Source organism: Lonchura striata, chromosome 3 (genome assembly GCF_050655825.1).
Source record: "Lonchura striata isolate lonStrDom1 chromosome 3, ASM5065582v1, whole genome shotgun sequence".
NCBI classification, from domain to species: Eukaryota; Metazoa; Chordata; class Aves; order Passeriformes; family Estrildidae; genus Lonchura; species Lonchura striata.
The window spans coordinates 48,619,920-48,639,248 of NC_140705.1; the positions used below are offsets into that span (position 1 = coordinate 48,619,920).

The 19,329-nt window shown below is 41.3% G+C and overlaps 1 protein-coding gene across 1 annotated transcript; it reads left to right on the forward strand.

Annotated features, from left to right (window-relative positions):
- The first annotated feature begins 861 nt into the window (after positions 1-861).
- NUS1 (NUS1 dehydrodolichyl diphosphate synthase subunit) lies at positions 862-19,037 on the forward strand. Its single transcript, XM_021540850.3, has 5 exons — positions 862-1,258; positions 9,276-9,398; positions 11,509-11,661; positions 15,738-15,837; positions 16,545-19,037. The coding sequence occupies exons 1-5, from the start codon at positions 877-879 to the stop codon at positions 16,633-16,635; spliced, it is 849 nt and encodes a 282-aa protein (XP_021396525.1). The 5' UTR covers positions 862-876; the 3' UTR covers positions 16,636-19,037.
- Positions 19,038-19,329: the final 292 nt, after the last annotated feature.

A 19,329-nucleotide genomic window follows, 5' to 3' on the forward strand; every position in this document is an offset into this window, starting at 1 on the left:
CCCCAGCCCGCCCCGCGGAACCGCCCGCGGGGCATTCGCAGCGCGCTCTGAGCCTGAAACCTGCATTTCAGTAAAGACGGCCCTGAAACCCGGCTGCTTCTGCGGCGGTCAGATGCTGCCTCCCCGCACCCCTGCTTCACACACCAGCGTGAACCAGGCGCTGCGGGCGCCAGGGATCGCAAGGCTGGGAAGGGCAGAGGGAGGGTCTGCGGAGAGGTTGGGCAGAGGGGGAAACAGCGGGGAGGTTGCGCAGAGCCCGGCCGGGGCCAGCTCCCGCCCCGCTCCCGCCCCGCTCCCGCCCCGCTCCGCCCCGCTCCGCCCCGCTCCGCCCCGCTCCGTCCCGCTCCCGCCCCGCTCCCGCCCCGCTCCCGCCCCGCTCCGTCCCGCTCCAGCCCCGCTCCCGCCCCGCTCCCGCCCCGCTCCCGCCCCGCTCCGTCCCGCTCCCGCCCCGCTCCCGCCCCGCTCCCGCCCCGCTCCGTCCCGCTCCCGCCCCGCTCCCGCCCCCGGCACCGCAGGGCCATCGCCAGCAGCGGCCGCCAGGGGGCGCGGCGCCGCCCCTCCCGTGGGGCGCTCCCGCCCCGAGCCGTCCCCAACCCCGCCTCCTGTCCCGGCCCCGCCCTCCCCTTCTCTCGCGGCCACGTCATTCGCGCTCCGCTGGCGGAAGTGGCGTAATCCGCCCGGCGGCCAATGGGGGACTGGCGTGTGGCGGGTTGAGAGGTGAAAGATCAGGCGGGGCGGCGGGAAGATGGCGGCGCTGGCGGTTGCCGGGCGGGGGACGCGGGCTCCGTGAGGGGATGGCGCGGCGGGCGGCGCGCAGCGGCTGAGGCTCCCCCGCCGCTCCCCCGCGGGCCCCGCGCGCTCCTGTCGGTCGGTCCCATGAGCGGGGCGGGCGGTCTGGCGTGGCGCGCGCTGCACGCGCTGGTGCGCGCCTTGCTTTGCCTGCAGCGCGCGCTGCTCGCGTGCCTGCGCGGCCGCGCGGCCGCCGCCGCCGCCACCTCGTGCGCGCTCCTGGCGCCCGCCGCCCGCGCGCTCGGCTTCCGCGAGGCGCGCGCGGCCTGGCGGCGGCGGGGCCCCGCGCGCGGCGGGGCGGCGCGCGGGCGGCAGCGGTGGCGCGCGGACGGGCGCGCCCTGCGGAAGCTGCCGGTGCACGTGGGGCTGGTGGTGACCGAGGAGGAGCCGAGCTACGCCGACATGGCCAGCCTGGTCGTGTGGTGCATGGCCGTGGGCATCTCCTACGTCAGCGTCTACGACCATAACGGTGAGCGGCGGCCGGGCTGCCCCGAGTCCCAGTCCCTGGTGGTGCCCGCCCTGGGAGCGCCTCCTGGCGTGGAGCCAGAGGGACGCGCTGTTCCGGGGTTTGCCCAAGTCCGGTCCAGTCTCTCTGCTGGCAGCTCCTTTCCCATCCGCTGGAGCTGCTTGGCCGCTGCAGAGCTCCTGGCCCCGGGAAGGCCGGGGAATGGTCCAGGTGCCCTTCTGGTCCAGCTCGTGTGTCGGGAAGACCCAGTCCTGCCTGCTTTCTAGAGCCTTGACCACAGCCTCGGGCTGACAGGAGCTGCTGACACGTGAAGGTGTAGGGCAGGGACTGTAGGGAAGAGCTTTAGGCAGCCTGCTCTTAAGAGTGCTGTTTATGAGCTGGGGCTGAACTTCCAGAAGCGAATGAATGAAAGTAGCCTTCTATTTTCAAGTACTCCTATTTGAGGAAACGAGATGGACAAGTAGTTAAACTTGCTAGTTAAACAAGCATGGATGTCCTTTTTGCTGTCTGTATTGTGAAATTAAATTACATTATCTGCATTTGGTCCTGCTTGGCATTTGAGTTAACTCTGAGCCTGTGCTTCTGGAAGCTCTGGTGTTTTTTCATATCTGCTGTGTGGTTTTATTTATTACTGAGTCTCAGGTGTTAAACCATTGAACTCTGGCTCTTGCAGGTATGTTGATTCCATGTCACTTACTATCATAAAGATAAGATCAGAGTTTGTATTTCACATACTGTGAGGAAATAGTGGAACAAATCTGACTTCCTCATACCTGTCCTTTCCTAGAGGGGAGCTAAAACCAGCCATATTCAAGATACTCTTAGTTGAAGCTTTCTGTCCAGCTACTGAGAGATGATCTCTGACCTGTACTGGATAAGTTGTCAACTCAGAAGGGGTAACAGTACATGATATGGACAGTGTCCTGTTTCTGTCCTGCAGAGGAAAACTTCCAATGGCTGTTTAGCAATGTCATGCAGTTTAGGTGAACTGTGTAGGTTAGAGGTACAGTTGTCTTCTAGTGCTCTTTCAGGAATTGTCCAGCAGTGCATCCCACATAAGTAGGAGAAGTCTTTTGTTGTCGAATGTGCGAAAGCATCTGAGGTATGTAGGCCTTTCCTTGAGCATAGGTGTTTGTGATTTTTAAAAATTTTTACTTTGTTTTAAACCATCACTATTTATAGTTCTGTTTCATGGTTGATCCTTCCTATGTCATTAAAGACTTGGAAGACTTGACTTTCACTAAATTACTCTAGGGTCATTATGAGAAACTGGGCTCAATAGCAGTTGTCTAGCAGTTTAAACTGGCCATCTCTGCAGGGCTCTTGAGGAATTTGGCTCTGTTGTATTTCAGAGGGAGAACACTCCCTCATTTGGAAATCGAATGATATAAAATATTGGCATGACATCTAAAACACACAGAGAACAGCACCTTCTGAAAAGTCATTTATATATTGTCAGCTTTTACTCCCAACTTGTAAAGCATTCAACCAGGTGTAAAGCTGCAGAGCAAACAGTACCAAGGAAGAGAGTTTCCCTCATAGGTTGAAGAGAGATGTTTTTATTGTACAGAATCTTTAACTTCAAATCTCAAACAAGCTGTGGGCAGTATTGCCTAATATGTTATGTATGTGCTTAGTTCCTTTTTAGATTCCAGCACTGTGCTCTACAAATTGAAGGAACAGATCTGAAGAACTGAGGAACAGATCAAGCTGAGAATCATGTTTCTTGGTAGTCTTGGTTTTCATCTTGCTTACTGTGCAACACTGAGGAGGGAGAATGCATCAGCCAGTGCTTAGGTAGCCACTGTTGCTGAGGTCCTGTCTTCCAGTAAGGAGCCAGAGCTGTAACAGTGTCTGAAACATTTTTTGAGGTTAAGAGGTTTTGCTGTTGCCTCTGAGATCTGAAAATATAGCTATTTCATATTTTCAGTATCGAAACGTATTTTTTAGTAGCTTATTTTTCTGTTGTTCCTCTGATACTAGAATATGCTAGTTTAATTGCTCACTTGATTTCCAGTTTGTTGGAGGAAAATCAAAGAAAGCAGAGCAACAAAAAAGTTTTAAATATGTGACTTTTGCCAAACTTCTAGGGTAGACGAGAATAGCCTGCCATTACACATCATGTTCCACACAGGTGTTCAGTGGATTGTCCAGGATAGCAGCCACAACTGCTTTGTGCACAGCAGACCTTTTTAGACTGACTTCAGCTTCAGAGAGTGAGCAGGTAGTCATTCATACAGCTCTAGTGCATGCTTACTGCTGGTAATAGCACATATGCTGCCTTTCTTGTGCTGTTAAGCTCCTTAGGGTGCCTTGACTGAGCATACAGCATTTCCAGATAGACTTGTCATTAAGTAGGATGTTGCAGCTGTTGCTAAATCCGGTGCTCAGTGGTGGTTGAGTCTGGAACCCTCAGCACTAACACTGATAATAGTGAAGGTGAATAAAGTCAGGTACAAAATGCTCTTATCAGTAGCAGAGGGTGACCCTTAATTACAGTGTGCACTTGTTTCTATAGACTCAGATGGTGAGTAGTGCTTTTGGACTGCTGAGCTGCTTTTGAGGATTTGTGTTCATACAAGTGTACCAGCTGTTGATTTGTCAGAGTCCCCACTGGTGCTGGCTGTGGTGGAGAAGGAAAACTAATGATGAGTGCTCTGGATCAGTGTTAGCCATGGTGAGGTATATGTTAATTTATTTCTTTTTCCTTCACTGCATATCTGTAGTACTGAGATGCTTTTGATAGCAACAGGAAACCTTGTTTACAAGCTTGGTCTTCCATGGTTGCTTTCTCTGCAAGAAATTTAATCCTGCAGTAGGATTAAATTCAAAATATGTCCTCAACTCCCTCTCCTATAGGAGGAAAGGGAAGCATGAAGTTCTTTACAGAAGAAGTGCTAGATAAGCTGTTTATTTGCTAATAATAATGAATTTCTGTGTTTTTTACAAAATTGCAAAATAGAAGGTTGTTAATGTATTCTTAACTGTCAAAATAAGTAGCTGCATTCCAGCTCACACTGTTGTTACAGCAGCTGCACCAGTAACTGTAGAGGCAACTTGGCTGGAGTTGTGCAGGGCTCAGAATTGAGACTTTCTTTGTGGCCTCAGCATGTCTGGAGGCCCAAGGTGGTAGGGCTTCCACACACCAGGGGCAGTAAAGCCAGTTCTCTTGATTTTCATTGTTGTGCAGCATGACAAAGCCATAATAAACTTAATGCGACTGTACATACATGAGTTAAATAATGCAAATTAAAGTTTCAGGCTTTCGATCAAGAATTTTTCTGTTGACTTCTGTATTGCCAGTCATTTCTCAGTAGAAATCCAGCCATTTTTGTCAAGACCTTATCTGAGGAAATACTGCAGCCTTGTTGCAGTCAGAAGGCATTGATAATACTTTCATGTAATAGCACTTAAAATACCTTCTGGGGAGCAGAAGCCTTTTACTAGTGCTATATACTTTAACTTTCTTTTGGTAGTTGTTTTGCCATTTGGGAGAGCTTGATTGAGTGTTACTTCTGTGAAGCTTTCCTGTTGCAGTTTCGGACAAGTCTGGAGTGCTTTTTGGGAGCTTGCTGACTCTTGGCATTTGGGTACTTTGGACTCCTAGATAGATGCTTCACACTGAAGGTTTGTTAAAGCCCATAGTGTGACTGTATTGAAAATTTGGAGTTACTCATCCTGGGTTTAGCTTTCTAGTGAACTGTTGCTTCTGACCACTTTTCTTTCTTAAAAACTCTTTGGAAGGATAGAATATGCAAAAAAAATTATTTAATTAGCCCCAAAATAGGCTTCTAGTCTCTTCTAGATTACTTGGTAGTTTAGCTAATTTGTTTAATCCATAAAATCTTCTGGGTGTGTAGTGAGTTAATTTCTCTGGGCAAGATAAATATGTTGTGGTTTTTGTCGCTGGAACAATTGTGAGATACCACTATCACATGGGCCTTTACCCATATGAAATTTCATGTTCAACAGTTGTGTTTTGGTGTCGAGTTGAGAGGAGGTCTCAGACCACATTTATTAAAAGGGATAACACTATATAAGATAACTCTGTATATGGTGATCTCCTTAAAGGAATGGGAACTATGAAAGAGGTATGTTTTGTCTGAATTGCTGATGAGCCCTTGTTCTCTTAGTGCAGATTGTCCCTCCAAGAAGAAATGTGGGAGAAATGGTAACCTATGAAGTTCTTAGTTCTAAGTCTAATTCTTTGATTGCTTAATGCTGTCTTAAGCGGCTTTAGTTTGACTGAAATTTAAGTGACTTTAGCTACATTCAAACTTGGAGTACTTTTTTTCCTAGACTCTTGGAATAAAGGAGGTATTTGTAGCTTTCCATATCCTGTGAGGTCCAGTGTAGTGGCCATGCTTTCCTCCATTATCAACCAGTGTGATCCAACAGGATGTATGCAAAAGTTGTTCATGTATTAAAAAGGTTTCTTGCATGTACATTCTTTGAAGTGGTTTATTATTTGATGTTCTCAAAATGTTAATACCTGATAACAATTACAACTTTTGATTACTGGTTCCTTGTCAGCACTGGAAAGAAGTTGAGAGAGCAAATAACTGAAATGTTGTGGAGATATGTTCTTTGCTAGATTCCACTTTGGTAAGGTGCTCCCTTGCAATGAAGAGCTAACTCAATACTGTGTTTTACCAGATTCTGCTGCTTTAAAAAGTAGGAAAATAAAAAAAGGTTGAACTTTGAGATGCCATTAAGACATTAACAGGTGGCTGTGGTATTCTAGTCAGACAAACAACTGTGCCAGTTTTTCACTTCCAGTTCAAGATTTTTTAACTTCTACACCTGATGAATTTGCAGCCTCTTAATTACAAAATTCATTTGTCAATATCTAACCCTAAAATATTGCAATACTATGGTTGCAAAGGGGCATGGCTTGTAGCTGCTGTAAATCTGAGCAAAAGATGTGTGCCCTGGAAAAGACCTGTTATGAAGGACTACTGCAGGAAGCTAAAAAACTTCTGGTTTGCCTCAGCTCTAATAGCAACAAATGACTAACAGCGTGCTTGCAGCTTATGTTGTAAAAACAAGTATTATCCTTGAAAACAGCTCACAAGTTCTCAGTAGTTAAAAGAAACAAATCAAGACAGAGTTTGATATTCTTTTGCATTGGGAATTTTAATGCTTAAATACATGTAATTCTTAGAACACTTCATTTGCAAGAATATACACATTTGTGCCGGCTTGCAAAGGTTCCAGAGTTCTGACCAACCAAGTGTTTCTGCTTTTCAAACCCAGAAGTTCTTCTGATGAAAAATAATAGTGACAATTTCATGTTTGTGTTCCATATTAGAAACATAAGTAGTGCCACATTTTTTTGTTTATCAGCAGACAGCTGTTGTTTTGCCAAAATTTATTAGCTTTTGTCAAACCAAAATTTTTTATAATGCTAAAATTACCTTATGGACTAGCTGTAACTATTTGTGAATGAAATTGGAGGGTAGCAGTAAACCAAGAGTTAATTTTCATTGCCTAGAGATACATAATTCTGCTACTGAGTTGGCCTACTCATGCACTTACTTGCTATATTTGTCATGTTTAAATTAAGCAACAGCATCTCCCAGAACTAACTTGGGTACATTCACAAAGTTTTTAAAAAATGAACCTTGTAGATAAATGGGGTTTTGGGATACTGTAAGGGAAAAGGAGAATATATCTGAGTCATGACCTTCTAAAATTGTTGAAGTTGAATATGAATTTGGCCTGTGAATATTGCATTTGGCAGGACTGTGTTTGCAGTGATGTGCATTCATAAGTCTCTTGTGCATAGACTGAGAGACAAATGTTGAAGGAGTATTCCCAAATGCTGTTGGTTTTTAATCAAGATCTGAGTTAGTCTGAATTTTTACTACCTTGTGTTGTGCTTCAGGATCTTCTCTTCAGGAAAACTGTGTATGTGTCAAGGTTGATGGATCAGTGAGAATATGGGTATGGAGGCCTTTCCAAGGAAGGCATACTGCAGCTACATGGTACAACTACAGTACCTTCCTGTTTAATAAAACTGTGATTCCAAGAGCCATGCAACTCCCAAGTTTGATCAACTGAGGGGGTGGGTGAGATAGACAGACTAGAAGGGTGATGCTCAGATAAATCTTAAGAATGCATTTATTTAGCAAATCTTCTGTTTTGTGTGTGTTAAGGACCTTCACTTTGGAGCTGGACCAATTCCATTATCTGATGTCTCTTTTTACTAAGAAGCAAACGCCTTGATCACTTCTTCTACCTGTTCTCCTCAATGTTGTAATTTACTTTAGAGATGGAGTGTGAAGTTTAAAATTAGTTCTTCCAGTCTCTGCCAGGAATAGACAAAAACCTTTCACAAGAAAGGATTTGGTACCATTAGTGTTGGGTGGGAAAGGGGAAGAAGGGCAGGGGCTTATTTCCCAGATAGGGAGCCTTTCCTAATTATGTCACATGCTTGTCTGGATATTGAACACAGTTTTATTTCTCATATTTAAAAGTGTATGGAAGTCAAGTGACTCCTAAAGGTGAGGCATGTGCAGCCTTGTACAGATCTTCCTTGAAGAGGGTGCAGGATTAGCAACTGCAGTGGCTGCACTGCTGCTGACCTTGGGAGTAAGAAAGACAATTTGTGCTAACCCCAGCATGAAGCTGAGCCAAGTAGAGTTCTATCAAACAGTTTTATTTAAAGCAGCATTGCTAGAAAGCAGGAGCCCAAAAAGAAACAATTTAACTTGAGTTTAAATTTAGCAGAAGTATTCTAACACACTTTTTGCTGTAGAGGTTTGTGCCTTACTACAACTTGCTTTTCTGCAAACATGTGAAATCAATTGTAAGCATCACTGGCACTTCTGTAATTAAATCTTTTTTTTTTTTTTTTTTTTTTTTACAGGAAGTATCCAGGATGAGAGGAAAAATAGATACTTTGCTACCTATTAAAACCTCTAATGAAGCCTGTAGAAAAGTTCTGATTCATTAGGTCTAAAAGCTAGCATATTAAATGAACGCATTGTATCACCTCATATTGCAAACTAACTTCTAGAGTATTATGATCTTAATATAGTGCTTATATACTGTTTGACCAATGTGGGAATTGTTGTAGCAGTTCCAGATCCTCTAGTCAGGTCGTGTTGCTGAATCCTAAGCCTGATCATAAAATTGCATGTCTTACATTCTTTTGCACTGTCTACATTGTAAGATTAGTGTGTGGGCATTTTTAGACAGGTTAACAGAAGTGTTTGACATAAGGATTCTGTACAAAGCTCAGTAAAAACCTCTGAATACCCTGTGATATAATGATAAAAGCATATCCAGTTCCTGAGTGAATATGCCAGCCAGGATTGTAAATATTTAAGCTGTAACATTTAGTTTTGCTGTGGCATTTAATTAGAAATAATTGAGCTATGTTTCTCAAAAGCTAGAATTTATTTTAGTACAGGAACCCAAGTATGTTTGAAGCAGGCTTTTGTGATTTCCTGCATTCAAAGTGTGTTTCCCTTAAATATGCAAGTATAAAAAGGCCTTGGAGACTGCATGAAACATACAGCTTGTGAAATTCTCTTATTAGGAAACCCATGCTATTAAGAGTGGACAGTTACTGAGACTTGAAATGCTGATTTAGTGGTGACTTGCTTTGTTAGCCTGCAGCCTTAGGGATGTGGCAATAAGTGGTAGCAGAATTAAGCAGCGTGGGCTTTAAAGAAATTTGGTGTTAATCTGACTTGGTTGTTCTTTGCTGATTATTGCTTTCTCTATTTCTAGCACACTAAGGACAATGAAATAAGTCTTAAGCTATCCCTTATGCAGTTGCAACTTGCTGCTGAAATCAGGCTGGGTGAAAGAATAACAAAAGCACAAGAGTTGTCTTTCCAAGGTCACTCAAATTAGTCATGTTCAGTAGTGTTTGCTTTGAATTCTTACCCACACTTGTGAACTCCAGTCTGAAACCAGTTCTGACTAATTTTTTCTTCTTGCCTAGTATCAGATTTGTTTTGTAACACCCTTTATAGGAGTTGGCTGATACGCAACTTTTTTTTTAAAGGTATTTTCAAGAGGAATAATTCAAGATTGATGGATGAAATTTTAAAACAGCAGCAAGAACTCTTGGGACTAGATTGTTCCAAGTATTCCATGGAATTTGCAAATCACGACAAAACTGGTCAAGGTAAGATTAACTACAAGTGGAGCTTGGTATGCCTCTAAATAGCTGTATATCAATCATAAATCGGCTTTTACTTAAACACATTTCTATGTACAGTGACCTTTTTCTTCATGTGTGTGCTTCCATCTTTCCAAACATACACCTCAAAGTGGGGAGGAGAAAGGGAAAGAGCAAGACTTCTGGTTGTCATGGCAAGATACAATGCCATCAGGAAGGTAAAGGGCACAAGTTAAAAAAATAAATTTGGTAGTAATAGCTTTTGCACATAGATGTGGAAAGCAGGAGTAGGTTTCAAGGCTGGTGTTCCTTATACAGCAGTATCTGCTGCAAAAACTCATTTACTCATCTGCTGCCTAAGACAAATGCTAGAAGTCTGTCCAAAATATAATGAATCACAGGCACATACTTGAATCAGGCCTTTGTCTTAGAGATGGGCTGATACAGCTCTCCTAACTACAACTCATAATATTTAAGTAGGTCTTGTAAAAAAATACCTAACAACCCTTATGCTTTAAGATTATCATAGTTCAAAGACTCATGAAAAAATCTGCACATGTTGTGGTACATTTTGCTGCATTGAAAATGCTGCTTGCAAGGTTCGCCTCCCCCATGAGTGCTAACTGGATATCAAAATTGTGCCAGTTTTCCAGTATAAAGTATAGCATTGTAACTTGAACTTGTCTTACAAACAACTTAGCCTAAGATACTAGGATTTAGGTGGAACAACTCAAATTTCATGCTGTTTTTTTCCTTCCTCTGAAGGTTGAACCAGCAGAAAATGGGGTAGACAGGTTATTAATGTCTTGAACTCCAGCATACTTAGCTACACTTACCTAAGTTGGGATATTTATGTTCACACCAAACAAACTACTGAAAGACTTCTCAGACTTGTTGATAGGAAGAGTGTGTTCAAATCTCAGCAACCTTTTGTGCTGGAAACTGTGAAAAGCAGAGGTGTTTTCTGTTCTCTTTTTAAATTTTTCATTCTTTTTTAGGAGGCTTCACAGTCAGATCAGATGCTTCATGTTTTCAACTGAACAAACTGACATTTATGCAGTTTATTATTATCTGCAGTTTTTCACTTCTGAATAACAAAATTGCGTGTATTACATTTAGGGATACTGTTAAATATTTTTAATGCAGGACATTTGATGCTAATTTGCATCAATCAAGCAATATTAAGGAGCAATTATTTTCATTGTGGTGATTTTGGATAGATGAGCTGCGGGGTTTTAGGTGTTCTTATGAATCTTGACTGTGCTGTGTGGTCCTTTACAGTTGGGTTCTGCAGATTTAAGAAACATTATTTTTAAGTGTCTGGTTGTAACTATCCTAAGTTTGGTATCAGCCCAAAATGTTGACACTTTGGTATTTAAACCCACTTAACTTCAAGCCAGTATAGTGCACCATCTCTGGGCTTCAGCTTCCTTGGCACCACTTAGGGACCTTACCAGTACTGACAGTGATGCAAGTAATGTAGTACGAGAAGACTCTTGCCTCTCAGAAGTGTACGGTTAAGATAGTTATTGTTGTGAAATGTCCTCTTAAGTCACAGACATAATTACAGATGAATGGATGAATTCTTGACTATTATCTTGTCCCAAACTTCAGTGTAGCAATCTTAGATCCTTACTGTAACTCTTGCATCAAGATGCTGTGATCAGATTGAGGGAAGCCCCCAAGCTTAATCATTATGTCACGTGAATGTACACAGTAGCTGTTAAAAACACCTTCTTCTAGGGTAGAAATTAGTTTGTTGGGTTTTTTAATTTCCCTGAATCCCTTAAGTTACTATCCAGGCGCCTTTCTTCTCAGTGCTTTGCTGGACAGCGTAGGAACCAAACCAAATTTCCTGGAAAACTATGTTTCAAGACTGAATTAAACCCCTTCTCACAAGACTTCTCAAAGTAGTTGTCTTAAACTTGTGTTTTAGTAATACAGCAAATCCAGAAAACTCTTATCCACTTTTCCAAGAGATAGATGAGGTAAATCTGTGATTAGTTGTAATACAGGAATTAACTACAAGTTACTTTCTGCTGTATCTGTGACTGTCTAAAGCACATGCAAAACAATTATATTTCTGTTGCTTTTAAACTATGTTTTGTACTTTCAGTTTTAAATTGCCAATCTGCATTGAAGGTGCTGTCTCCGGAAGATGGAAAAGCAGACATAGTCAAAGCTGCTCAGAACTTCTGTCAGTTGGTAGCACAGCAGCAAAGAACACATTCAGACCTGGATGTGAATATGCTAGACAACTTATTAAGTAGTAAGTATAATAAAGAGGGGAAGGAGTACTCAATTCATAACCATTTGGTTACTAGTGTATTCATTGCTTGGAATGTATGCATCTTGATGCTTAGTCTAAGTTATGATTATTGCTTTTAGGCTTCTGTTAAAAAATTCTTACTCATTTATTGCCTTTTGAGCTGTTTTGTTAAGCAGAAAAATTCTTCAGCAGATGTATTAAGATAAATTGCTGAGTTATGGCTATTCAGAGTTTACAGCATCTGTAGTGTGTTCTGCAATGAACTTTCTGAAAACAAGTACTTTTGGAATTACCTAAAATTAGACTATTCTAATTTAGGTTAACTTCCTGCAAGTTGGAAGCTGCAAACATGGATGGGCAGAGTCTTTTCCAAATCTGGTTATAGCGATTAGAGCTGTTCTTGCTGCCTGACTACTACCATGAGTGCAAATGATAGAGCACTTGCTGTTCTCTTGCTGCTCTATAACCCACACTAGCTTAGTTGTCTTCATTACTAATTCATGCAGATTACTGACTCTGCACTGAGATGTGTGGCTACATGCAATAGCTATGAAAAGGGCAGGACTGCCCTAATACCACACCTGGGAGAAGAAGTTTAGATTTATCATCCACTTTTCCAGTGGTACCATGCAGTTATAGTGAGTTGCTGAGCTTGCCTAGGTGATCCATGCATGTTAATTGCAGCTGTAATTAGCATGGCAGGGTTCAGGTTTCAGATTGCACACTTGAACTTGGATGCCTTTGGGTAGGTTGTTGTAGTGAGGTTCCCATTATTTGGACTTTAGAAAGTGATTTCTTCTTTTTCATGTGGGTGATCAGCTGAATGTTCTGCAGACAGACTTCCATGGCAGTTTGGCCACTTTAATTTAAAACTGAATTCCATCCCTGTTGTCAGCATCCTCCTGTAATGGAACTATTAAATGTATTTAATAAGGCACCTGAAGAAGAACTTAAGGCATCTCTTGTGTTATACCCCAAAGGCAATTAAAGGAAATTAACAATCACTCCTTTAGAACAGTTACTAATTTAATGGAGAACCAGTGACAGCTGTTACCTGTTGTGTGTATTTCGGCCGGTGATACTTGACTGGAACTTTTCAAACTTGTTGGTGATCTTCTGTCTGGATATATTAAAAGTATTAGGTCTGATCACAAAATGAGTGGATTTTGAAGTTTTTTTGATTTTTTTTTTTTTAAGTATTGCATGCTAGCTGAGCACAGAAAGAGAAATCTAATGTGTCAAAGATATGAACTTGAAACACGCTGCTTCAAGCATGTGGCTAATAATTAAGGATAATATCTGTAACTGATCCTTATTAATTTGTTTACTTAATGTTTGGGACATTGTTGGAGGTGAAGCATTCTTTCATTACTTATTTAGCAGCAGCTTTTTAAACTTTGTTTTACTTGTAGGCAAATTCAGTTTGTGTGCATTTTTAATGGAACAGTATTGAAAGTAAGCATCTGTGCATTACTGATTTGAGAGCATGTTCTGGAAAGCAATACTTGAGTCGTTATATTCTGAGTTTGCATTAATGGTGTATTCTGTAAATCTTTGGGGTTTTTTCATTTTGATTTAAATACCTGTTAATGTAGTTTTTAAATTTTTTGTTCATGTTTAGGGTGCAGTTATAGAAGCCTAGTCCTAAAATGGTATGATTCTAGCTTGTCATGTGGCTTTTCTTGTTCTTAATTCAGTCATGCACTTAATTCTTACAGCTTGAGTTTTCTGCAGTGTAAGAGTACTTTCTTCTGAGCAATGCTTCAGCTAACCAGCTTGTTTTCAGGAAAGTAGGCACTAGCTGCATTTTAATATTGTCTCTGCTTGCTGCTTGCCTTCCAGCAAAGAACATGACTATCAATTAAGGCTACTCAAATTGCCTGTAAGATCTATGGGGAAAAGGGTAGAGTTACCAGCTCTAAAATTCCTTCAGGTTTCCCTTGCAGAACTCCTGACCTAGAAGGGATGTTGCAAGATTGCCATCCTTTGAGTGTGCAAGTCTTTTGGCCTCTTCTGTTTTTTAAAGTTTGCTCCCAAATACTTGAATCTTGTGTGTGCTAAACTTGACTGCTGTAACTCAAGCAGATCTGCGGGAGCTTCCACATGTAAATTATCTGTAACACTGCTATGTTTAGGTAGAGAAATGGATGCAGACTGGAAAGCACAGTACTGTGTGTTTTAGTAGGCTGTTGTGACAGTAATAATAAAGTGTGCATTTTCATTTTCCTTCAGATAGGAACCAGAAAGAAATGTTAGCATTAACTGGGCTCTCTGAAGGTCTTTTCCTGTTTGAAAAACCATTGCAATATTGAAAATCCTGCTGCTGTACCAGCTGAGGAGTACTCAGCTACTGAATCAGCTAATGAGTAAAGTTGTCCACTTCCTCCAGAGTTCCCGCTTCTAAGTATTCACTTCTTCCCTGCAAAGCTCTTTCATACTAACGTGCTAGCTTCTGAACACTGAAGTGGCTTTTGCTTTGCAATTTTTTTCTTAACTTTGCAATAAGATTTGGACTGTGGCACAAGACGTTCCTGTCTAAAAACTTTGTCCTTCTTTAAAAATTCACATGCTTGGGGAAAATAGCTTCTTTAACTGTGATAAAGGGTATCATCACTATTGTGGTGATTCAGTGGGGAGGGAGGATGTGGCTTTTTTGGAAAATGTCCAGCTTTGGTTTTAAAATCTAGGTGGAACAAAATCTGGCCTTAGTTCCCTTTTCTGCTATTCCTGAAGTTCTGCTACAACTAATCTGAAAACTGTAAAAGGCTCTTGACTGCTTTTGTGTAGTGGTTTGGTTTTTTTTTTTTAGGCAAATGAGGAAAGAGTTGAGAAATAACATCGAAAGTTTGGAGCAAGTAGGGTGTATTAAACTTTTATCTGTTAAAGGTAGTCATCACCCAGTATAAGCACTCTTGCACTTAACTGATAGTGGTGGAGAGTGGAAGAGGTGACAACAAATTTTCTACAATAATCATGACTAATTGCAGCATTATAGCAAAATAGGGTTATGACTGCTGGAATGCTTTTCAGATGAGCTTAGCTTCTTGGGGTGCTCTTCTGGTGACAGTTTAGCTTCTTGGGGTGCTCTTCTGGTTTTCACATGTTGTTCTAATCAACTTACTAGAATTAGCAGGGAAAGCTGGACTCAGACTGCTCATTCTAAGCCTATTTCCTGTCTGTCAGTTTTAGCCTGGAGTAGCTTAGGCACTGAAGAAGTATATGGAAGGGAGATGGAGGCAGTGGTGTTTAGTCACTAATTGTCTTCAGCCTCAGAAGATGAGTAGGGTGCTCTCACAAGGGAAGTGACTGGTTGGGATTTTAAGGAATAGGTAGTAAGAGTGTGGGCACTTAGTGGAATTCATCAATATTATCTTGCTCTGCCCTAGAATGGGTCAGGTTGTCCACATAATAACAGAAAAAGACACACTGCCCTGTTCTTGTTTACTCATCTAACCAGAAAGATGCCAGCTGCAGCAGTGTCTTTGAAATTTTGTAGTAAGTTGGTTTTAAAATTTGTCTGGTCTCATACTGAGAAAGAGACAAGTTATCTAACAAGTTGGGTTTTTTTTTTTCTTGATGGTCTGTAGTACTAAGGTGTTATTCAGTGAAACTTGCTTAAGGTTTTTTTTTGTGTCCTTTTACTATACATTATTGCAGCTCTGTATAGTTAAGTAAGGACTATAGTAGGTAAAGTCAGCATGTTCTGTGCTACTAAAATAGTTTTCCAAGACAAAACTAGAACAAGTCAGATGAAACAGCGTTGTTTGGGTTTACTGTTATTCAAAATAATGTAACTGTTCCTGTCATTTCCCTAGAAAGTCTTTGAAAACTACCTGACATAAAAATAACAGTCCAGCTGGGCCTGCAGTGGCTGCCTAAGCTTTTGCTCAGTTGGTCATTTAGGTGTTGCAAGACCAGTCTGTCCTTTTAGCTTTTAATTGTTAACTTGTCCTTGGGACCTTCATTTAAAAAAAAAAAAAAAAGGCATTTAATGAAAAAGCAGATGCCTTAGGGTTTAGAACTAAAACAAATCCTATGATGAATTTAATAAAACCTTGTGTAACTTGTTATTGTAGGTACAAATGGATTTCCTGATCCTGATTTAGTCTTGAAGTTTGGTCCTGTGGACAGCACATTAGGATTCCTTCCGTGGCACATCAGACTGACAGAAATCATGTGAGTTGCTTATAAATGTTGTGAAACACACTGGAATGAAAAATATCTAGATAAACAAGTCTTTGTGATGTAACTTATGGAACTGGCCGAAAGAGGAGATCCAGCTAAACAAGTGTCTGGAGATTGATTTGAGGATATTTTAAAATTATTGAATGAAACTTGTCAAACATTCATTGTTGGTTTTTTAGCCCTAACTAGGCAACAGCAGGCTTCGTGCCTCAGGTTTAAGAAACAACTTCTGTCACCACCTAGTGTGTGGTATGGTCCCATTTGACAGTGTTGCTTATATTAGTGTTGATTTTCTGTGGCTTATAGGTTTCTAACAGGGAAACTAATGATACAAGGGAAATGGAATAATACAAGGAGATTGCACCTATGGATTGCTTTTCAGTTGTAGTAGTAATTGAACTGACTAAATTTGTTGAACTTCTTAAATCCAAGCTCATTTATAGCACACTGAAACATGGGCACGCTGTGCTTCTCCCAGGTTTTCACTGATTTGAAGGGCCCTGCATACTCTAATGCAAGGCTTTGGTGTAGAGGGTGACTGGTTTAGAGTTGAGTGACAATAACCATGTTGAGAACAACTTCACAAGGTTGCTCAGAACTTAGACTGTAGCTGGCTTTTAGTGATATTCCTGAGTGGCTGTATGAATAGTGTGGTGTTTATAAAAGCTTATTTTAATGTTTCTAACTTGCTTTTTCAGTTCTTTGCCTTCCCACCTAAACATCAGCTATGAAGACTTTTTCTCTGCCCTCCATCACTATGCAGCCTGTGAGCAACGCTGGGGAAAGTGACTTCGGGCTGAGTGCATGGAGTCAAGCTTTCTGTGGGAAGGAACTGATGCCTGTTTACAAGCACCTGCGACCCATAAGTCTGGTTCATAGTCCTTTCTTAATTTATCAAAAAAATTCAATAAAGTGTCTTACCTTTCTAGAGAGTCTGTGTGAATGCGTGAGAATCTATGGGGAGGGGAATTCACAGATTTCCTGTTTGAAAAAGACAGTTACTAAAAGCAAAGCTGAATTGCCTCACTTTGACATTCAAGTGTCAAAATGAACATGCAGGAATTAAGTGTTGTGAAATCTACAGGACAATGTAAATAGAAGTCCATGCTAACCAAGAAGGAACTCCCATCTTTTTTTCTTAATTCTTCATGGTCAGGCATTTCAGAGCTAATGGTTTATCTTCAGATATATTTACGATGTAATATGTGAATTCTAGAGAAGTTGGGTTTGTTAACTGAAAATAGAGACTGCAGCTTGGCTGGGATGACTAAGCCAGCTGTAGGTGTTAAGTTCTAGAAATACTGAGAAGATTCCATAAAAAGGGGTGGATGCTTCTATGGCAAGTGGATTTTTTGGGTTTGTTTTTTTTTTTTTTTTTAGTGGTGGAATGAAAGTATTCCTACAACCCTGAGTGAATGCAGCATCTCAGCATGAGGTCAGTTTTCCATTGGGAATAAGCATAAACAGTACTATGTATTGTTTGTATACCTGTTCTCCCCATAATGTGCTCACTCAAGGTAGCAAGCAGGAAAAGGCTCTGGCATCATTTGCTGAAAGATTTGAACAAGGTCTGAGTCAACTTCCATAGCTAAATGTGATTTGCAGCTTGTACTTGTGTGCCCAGCAAAGGAGTCTGCTTAAGCCTCTTGTTATTTTTATTTGTTCTGAACTGAGCATTAGAAGTTTGAATGGGACAAAGCAGACAAAGAAGGAGGATGAATTGAAGCTGCCCTACCAGTATTTCAGCACTGAGATAACTAAGTAGAGATATTGGCTAAATGGTCTTCATCGTGGAATGCCCTGTTGGAGTTACATTCCTGTTTTGGAAGTAGTTTAAATTTACAAGTTTATGGCTGCATTTGGACAAAGCAATATCTTTAGATCTGTATTACTGGAGTCAAACATTGATACTGCAGCCTTCTGCTTTGCAGGCTGCAGAACTGTTGAATGCTTCATTCTGGAAGTGTTTCCTGTTTCCCCCTCCCTCTGCTCTCCAAACTGAGCCTGGCTTTATCTCCTTTGGGATAGCCATGTCACTAGAAGGGAAAACTCTTTTTAAAAGGGAATTGCCAGATTTTAAACGAATGTCTCCCTCATTGTGAAATGGTGTATTTTAACTTGTTGCTCGATGTAATGTTATAAAGCAGATTGCATAAACTCTTAGCCACAGTTTTTTGTCATCCTAAGGTTAGATTGTAGTTACAGAAAGAGACCTGTGGTCTACTTTATCTCAGAAAAGAGCAAGGGACATTCAACAAATTAACTAAGGCTTTTGACATAAAATAGCTTTCCACAGGAGCTGGAATACTTAGAGTACACTTTGTCATCTTGTCTCGTGTGTGCCAGGTCCTGTATTGCAGAGAAGGTGAACAGTTGTGTGATGTTTCCTGGGCCCTGTCATTGACATGGGCAAGATTTCTCACAGAGTGTTAAGTTCAGCTTTTTTTGTGGGAACTGGGTAGCCTGTTGAAGAGTATCTGGAGTACTGATGTTCATCTGTAGTATGAATTTTGTTTCATTAAAATGCAAGATTGTGTTTACGTTCCAATATGTGTTACTGTGTCACTGAAGCAGTTCTGGTGCTGGCAGTAATGGGAAAAGCTTAGTTTAGCCCTCAAAAATAATGTATTTTTTTATATTTGTATCAAACTGCCAAAGAATACTTCTCATACCTGAGTTCCCTCAGTCCTCAAACTTCTGCCTATCTCAGCTAAAAAGATGTGTTTAATATTGGAGACAGATCTCAAGGCCTAGAATTTGTCTACCGAGGGTTGCTTAATAAAACTAAAATGATTAGTTCAGCTGCATTTGATTCAACTTAAAGCTCTTCTGATGGCCAGTTTAATTGTGAATTAAGTGTTCCTCCTGGAATTAATGTAGTTGAACTAATCCATGCTATCACTTAGTTGGGATTATTTTACTGTCCCCGTGTGGGCGATCTTCAGTGAGGTGTGCCAAAAGCACTGTGCATATCCACGACTTGATCTCTGAATGTACGTCCTTGCCCTTAGCGCCTCTCCCCATCTTGTTCTGTGTGAAGGTCTGTGCTATCGCTGTGACATGTTTGGATACCTGTACATAATGTGTAAAATGAGTTTTTATGATTAGGGAATCAATTTATTGAACTTTATTATTGAAAGCTGAATATGTAAAACAATAAATCAATAAAAGACTATAATCTTTCTACAGGCTATGGTGATACATTAATACATCTGGAAGTTCAGCTGGGGTGCTGTAGCTCGATTCATGTTACTACATGACTCTGGGGAAGTAGAGAACTTCAAATGTTGTATTCTTTTGTGCTCTTTAATTGCTTGCTATAGTGTAAAAACTGGGCAAATTTATCATCTACCACTTACAACTTAGATGCTTTTATGAAAGTTTTCATAGTAAAGCATTTACTGTAAAAATATTTCTTTGCTAGTCCTCGGAACTTGCTAAACTTGTTCCTGGCTAGTGAGAAGCTTGCTTCCTCTCCCTGCT

What these genes read in the sequence shown, in the direction of transcription:
- NUS1 (XM_021540850.3), top strand. Translation starts at nt 877, where the DNA reads ATGAGCGGGGCGGGCGGTCTGGCGTGGCGCGCGCTGCACGCGCTGGTG. An exon ending in CAGCGTCTACGACCATAACG is followed by an intron (nt 1,259 to 9,275) that starts GTGAGCGGCGGC and finishes TTTTTTTTAAAG; the next exon opens with GTATTTTCAAGAGGAATAAT. An exon ending in GCTAGACAACTTATTAAGTA is followed by an intron (nt 11,662 to 15,737) that starts GTAAGTATAATA and finishes TTGTTATTGTAG; the next exon opens with GTACAAATGGATTTCCTGAT.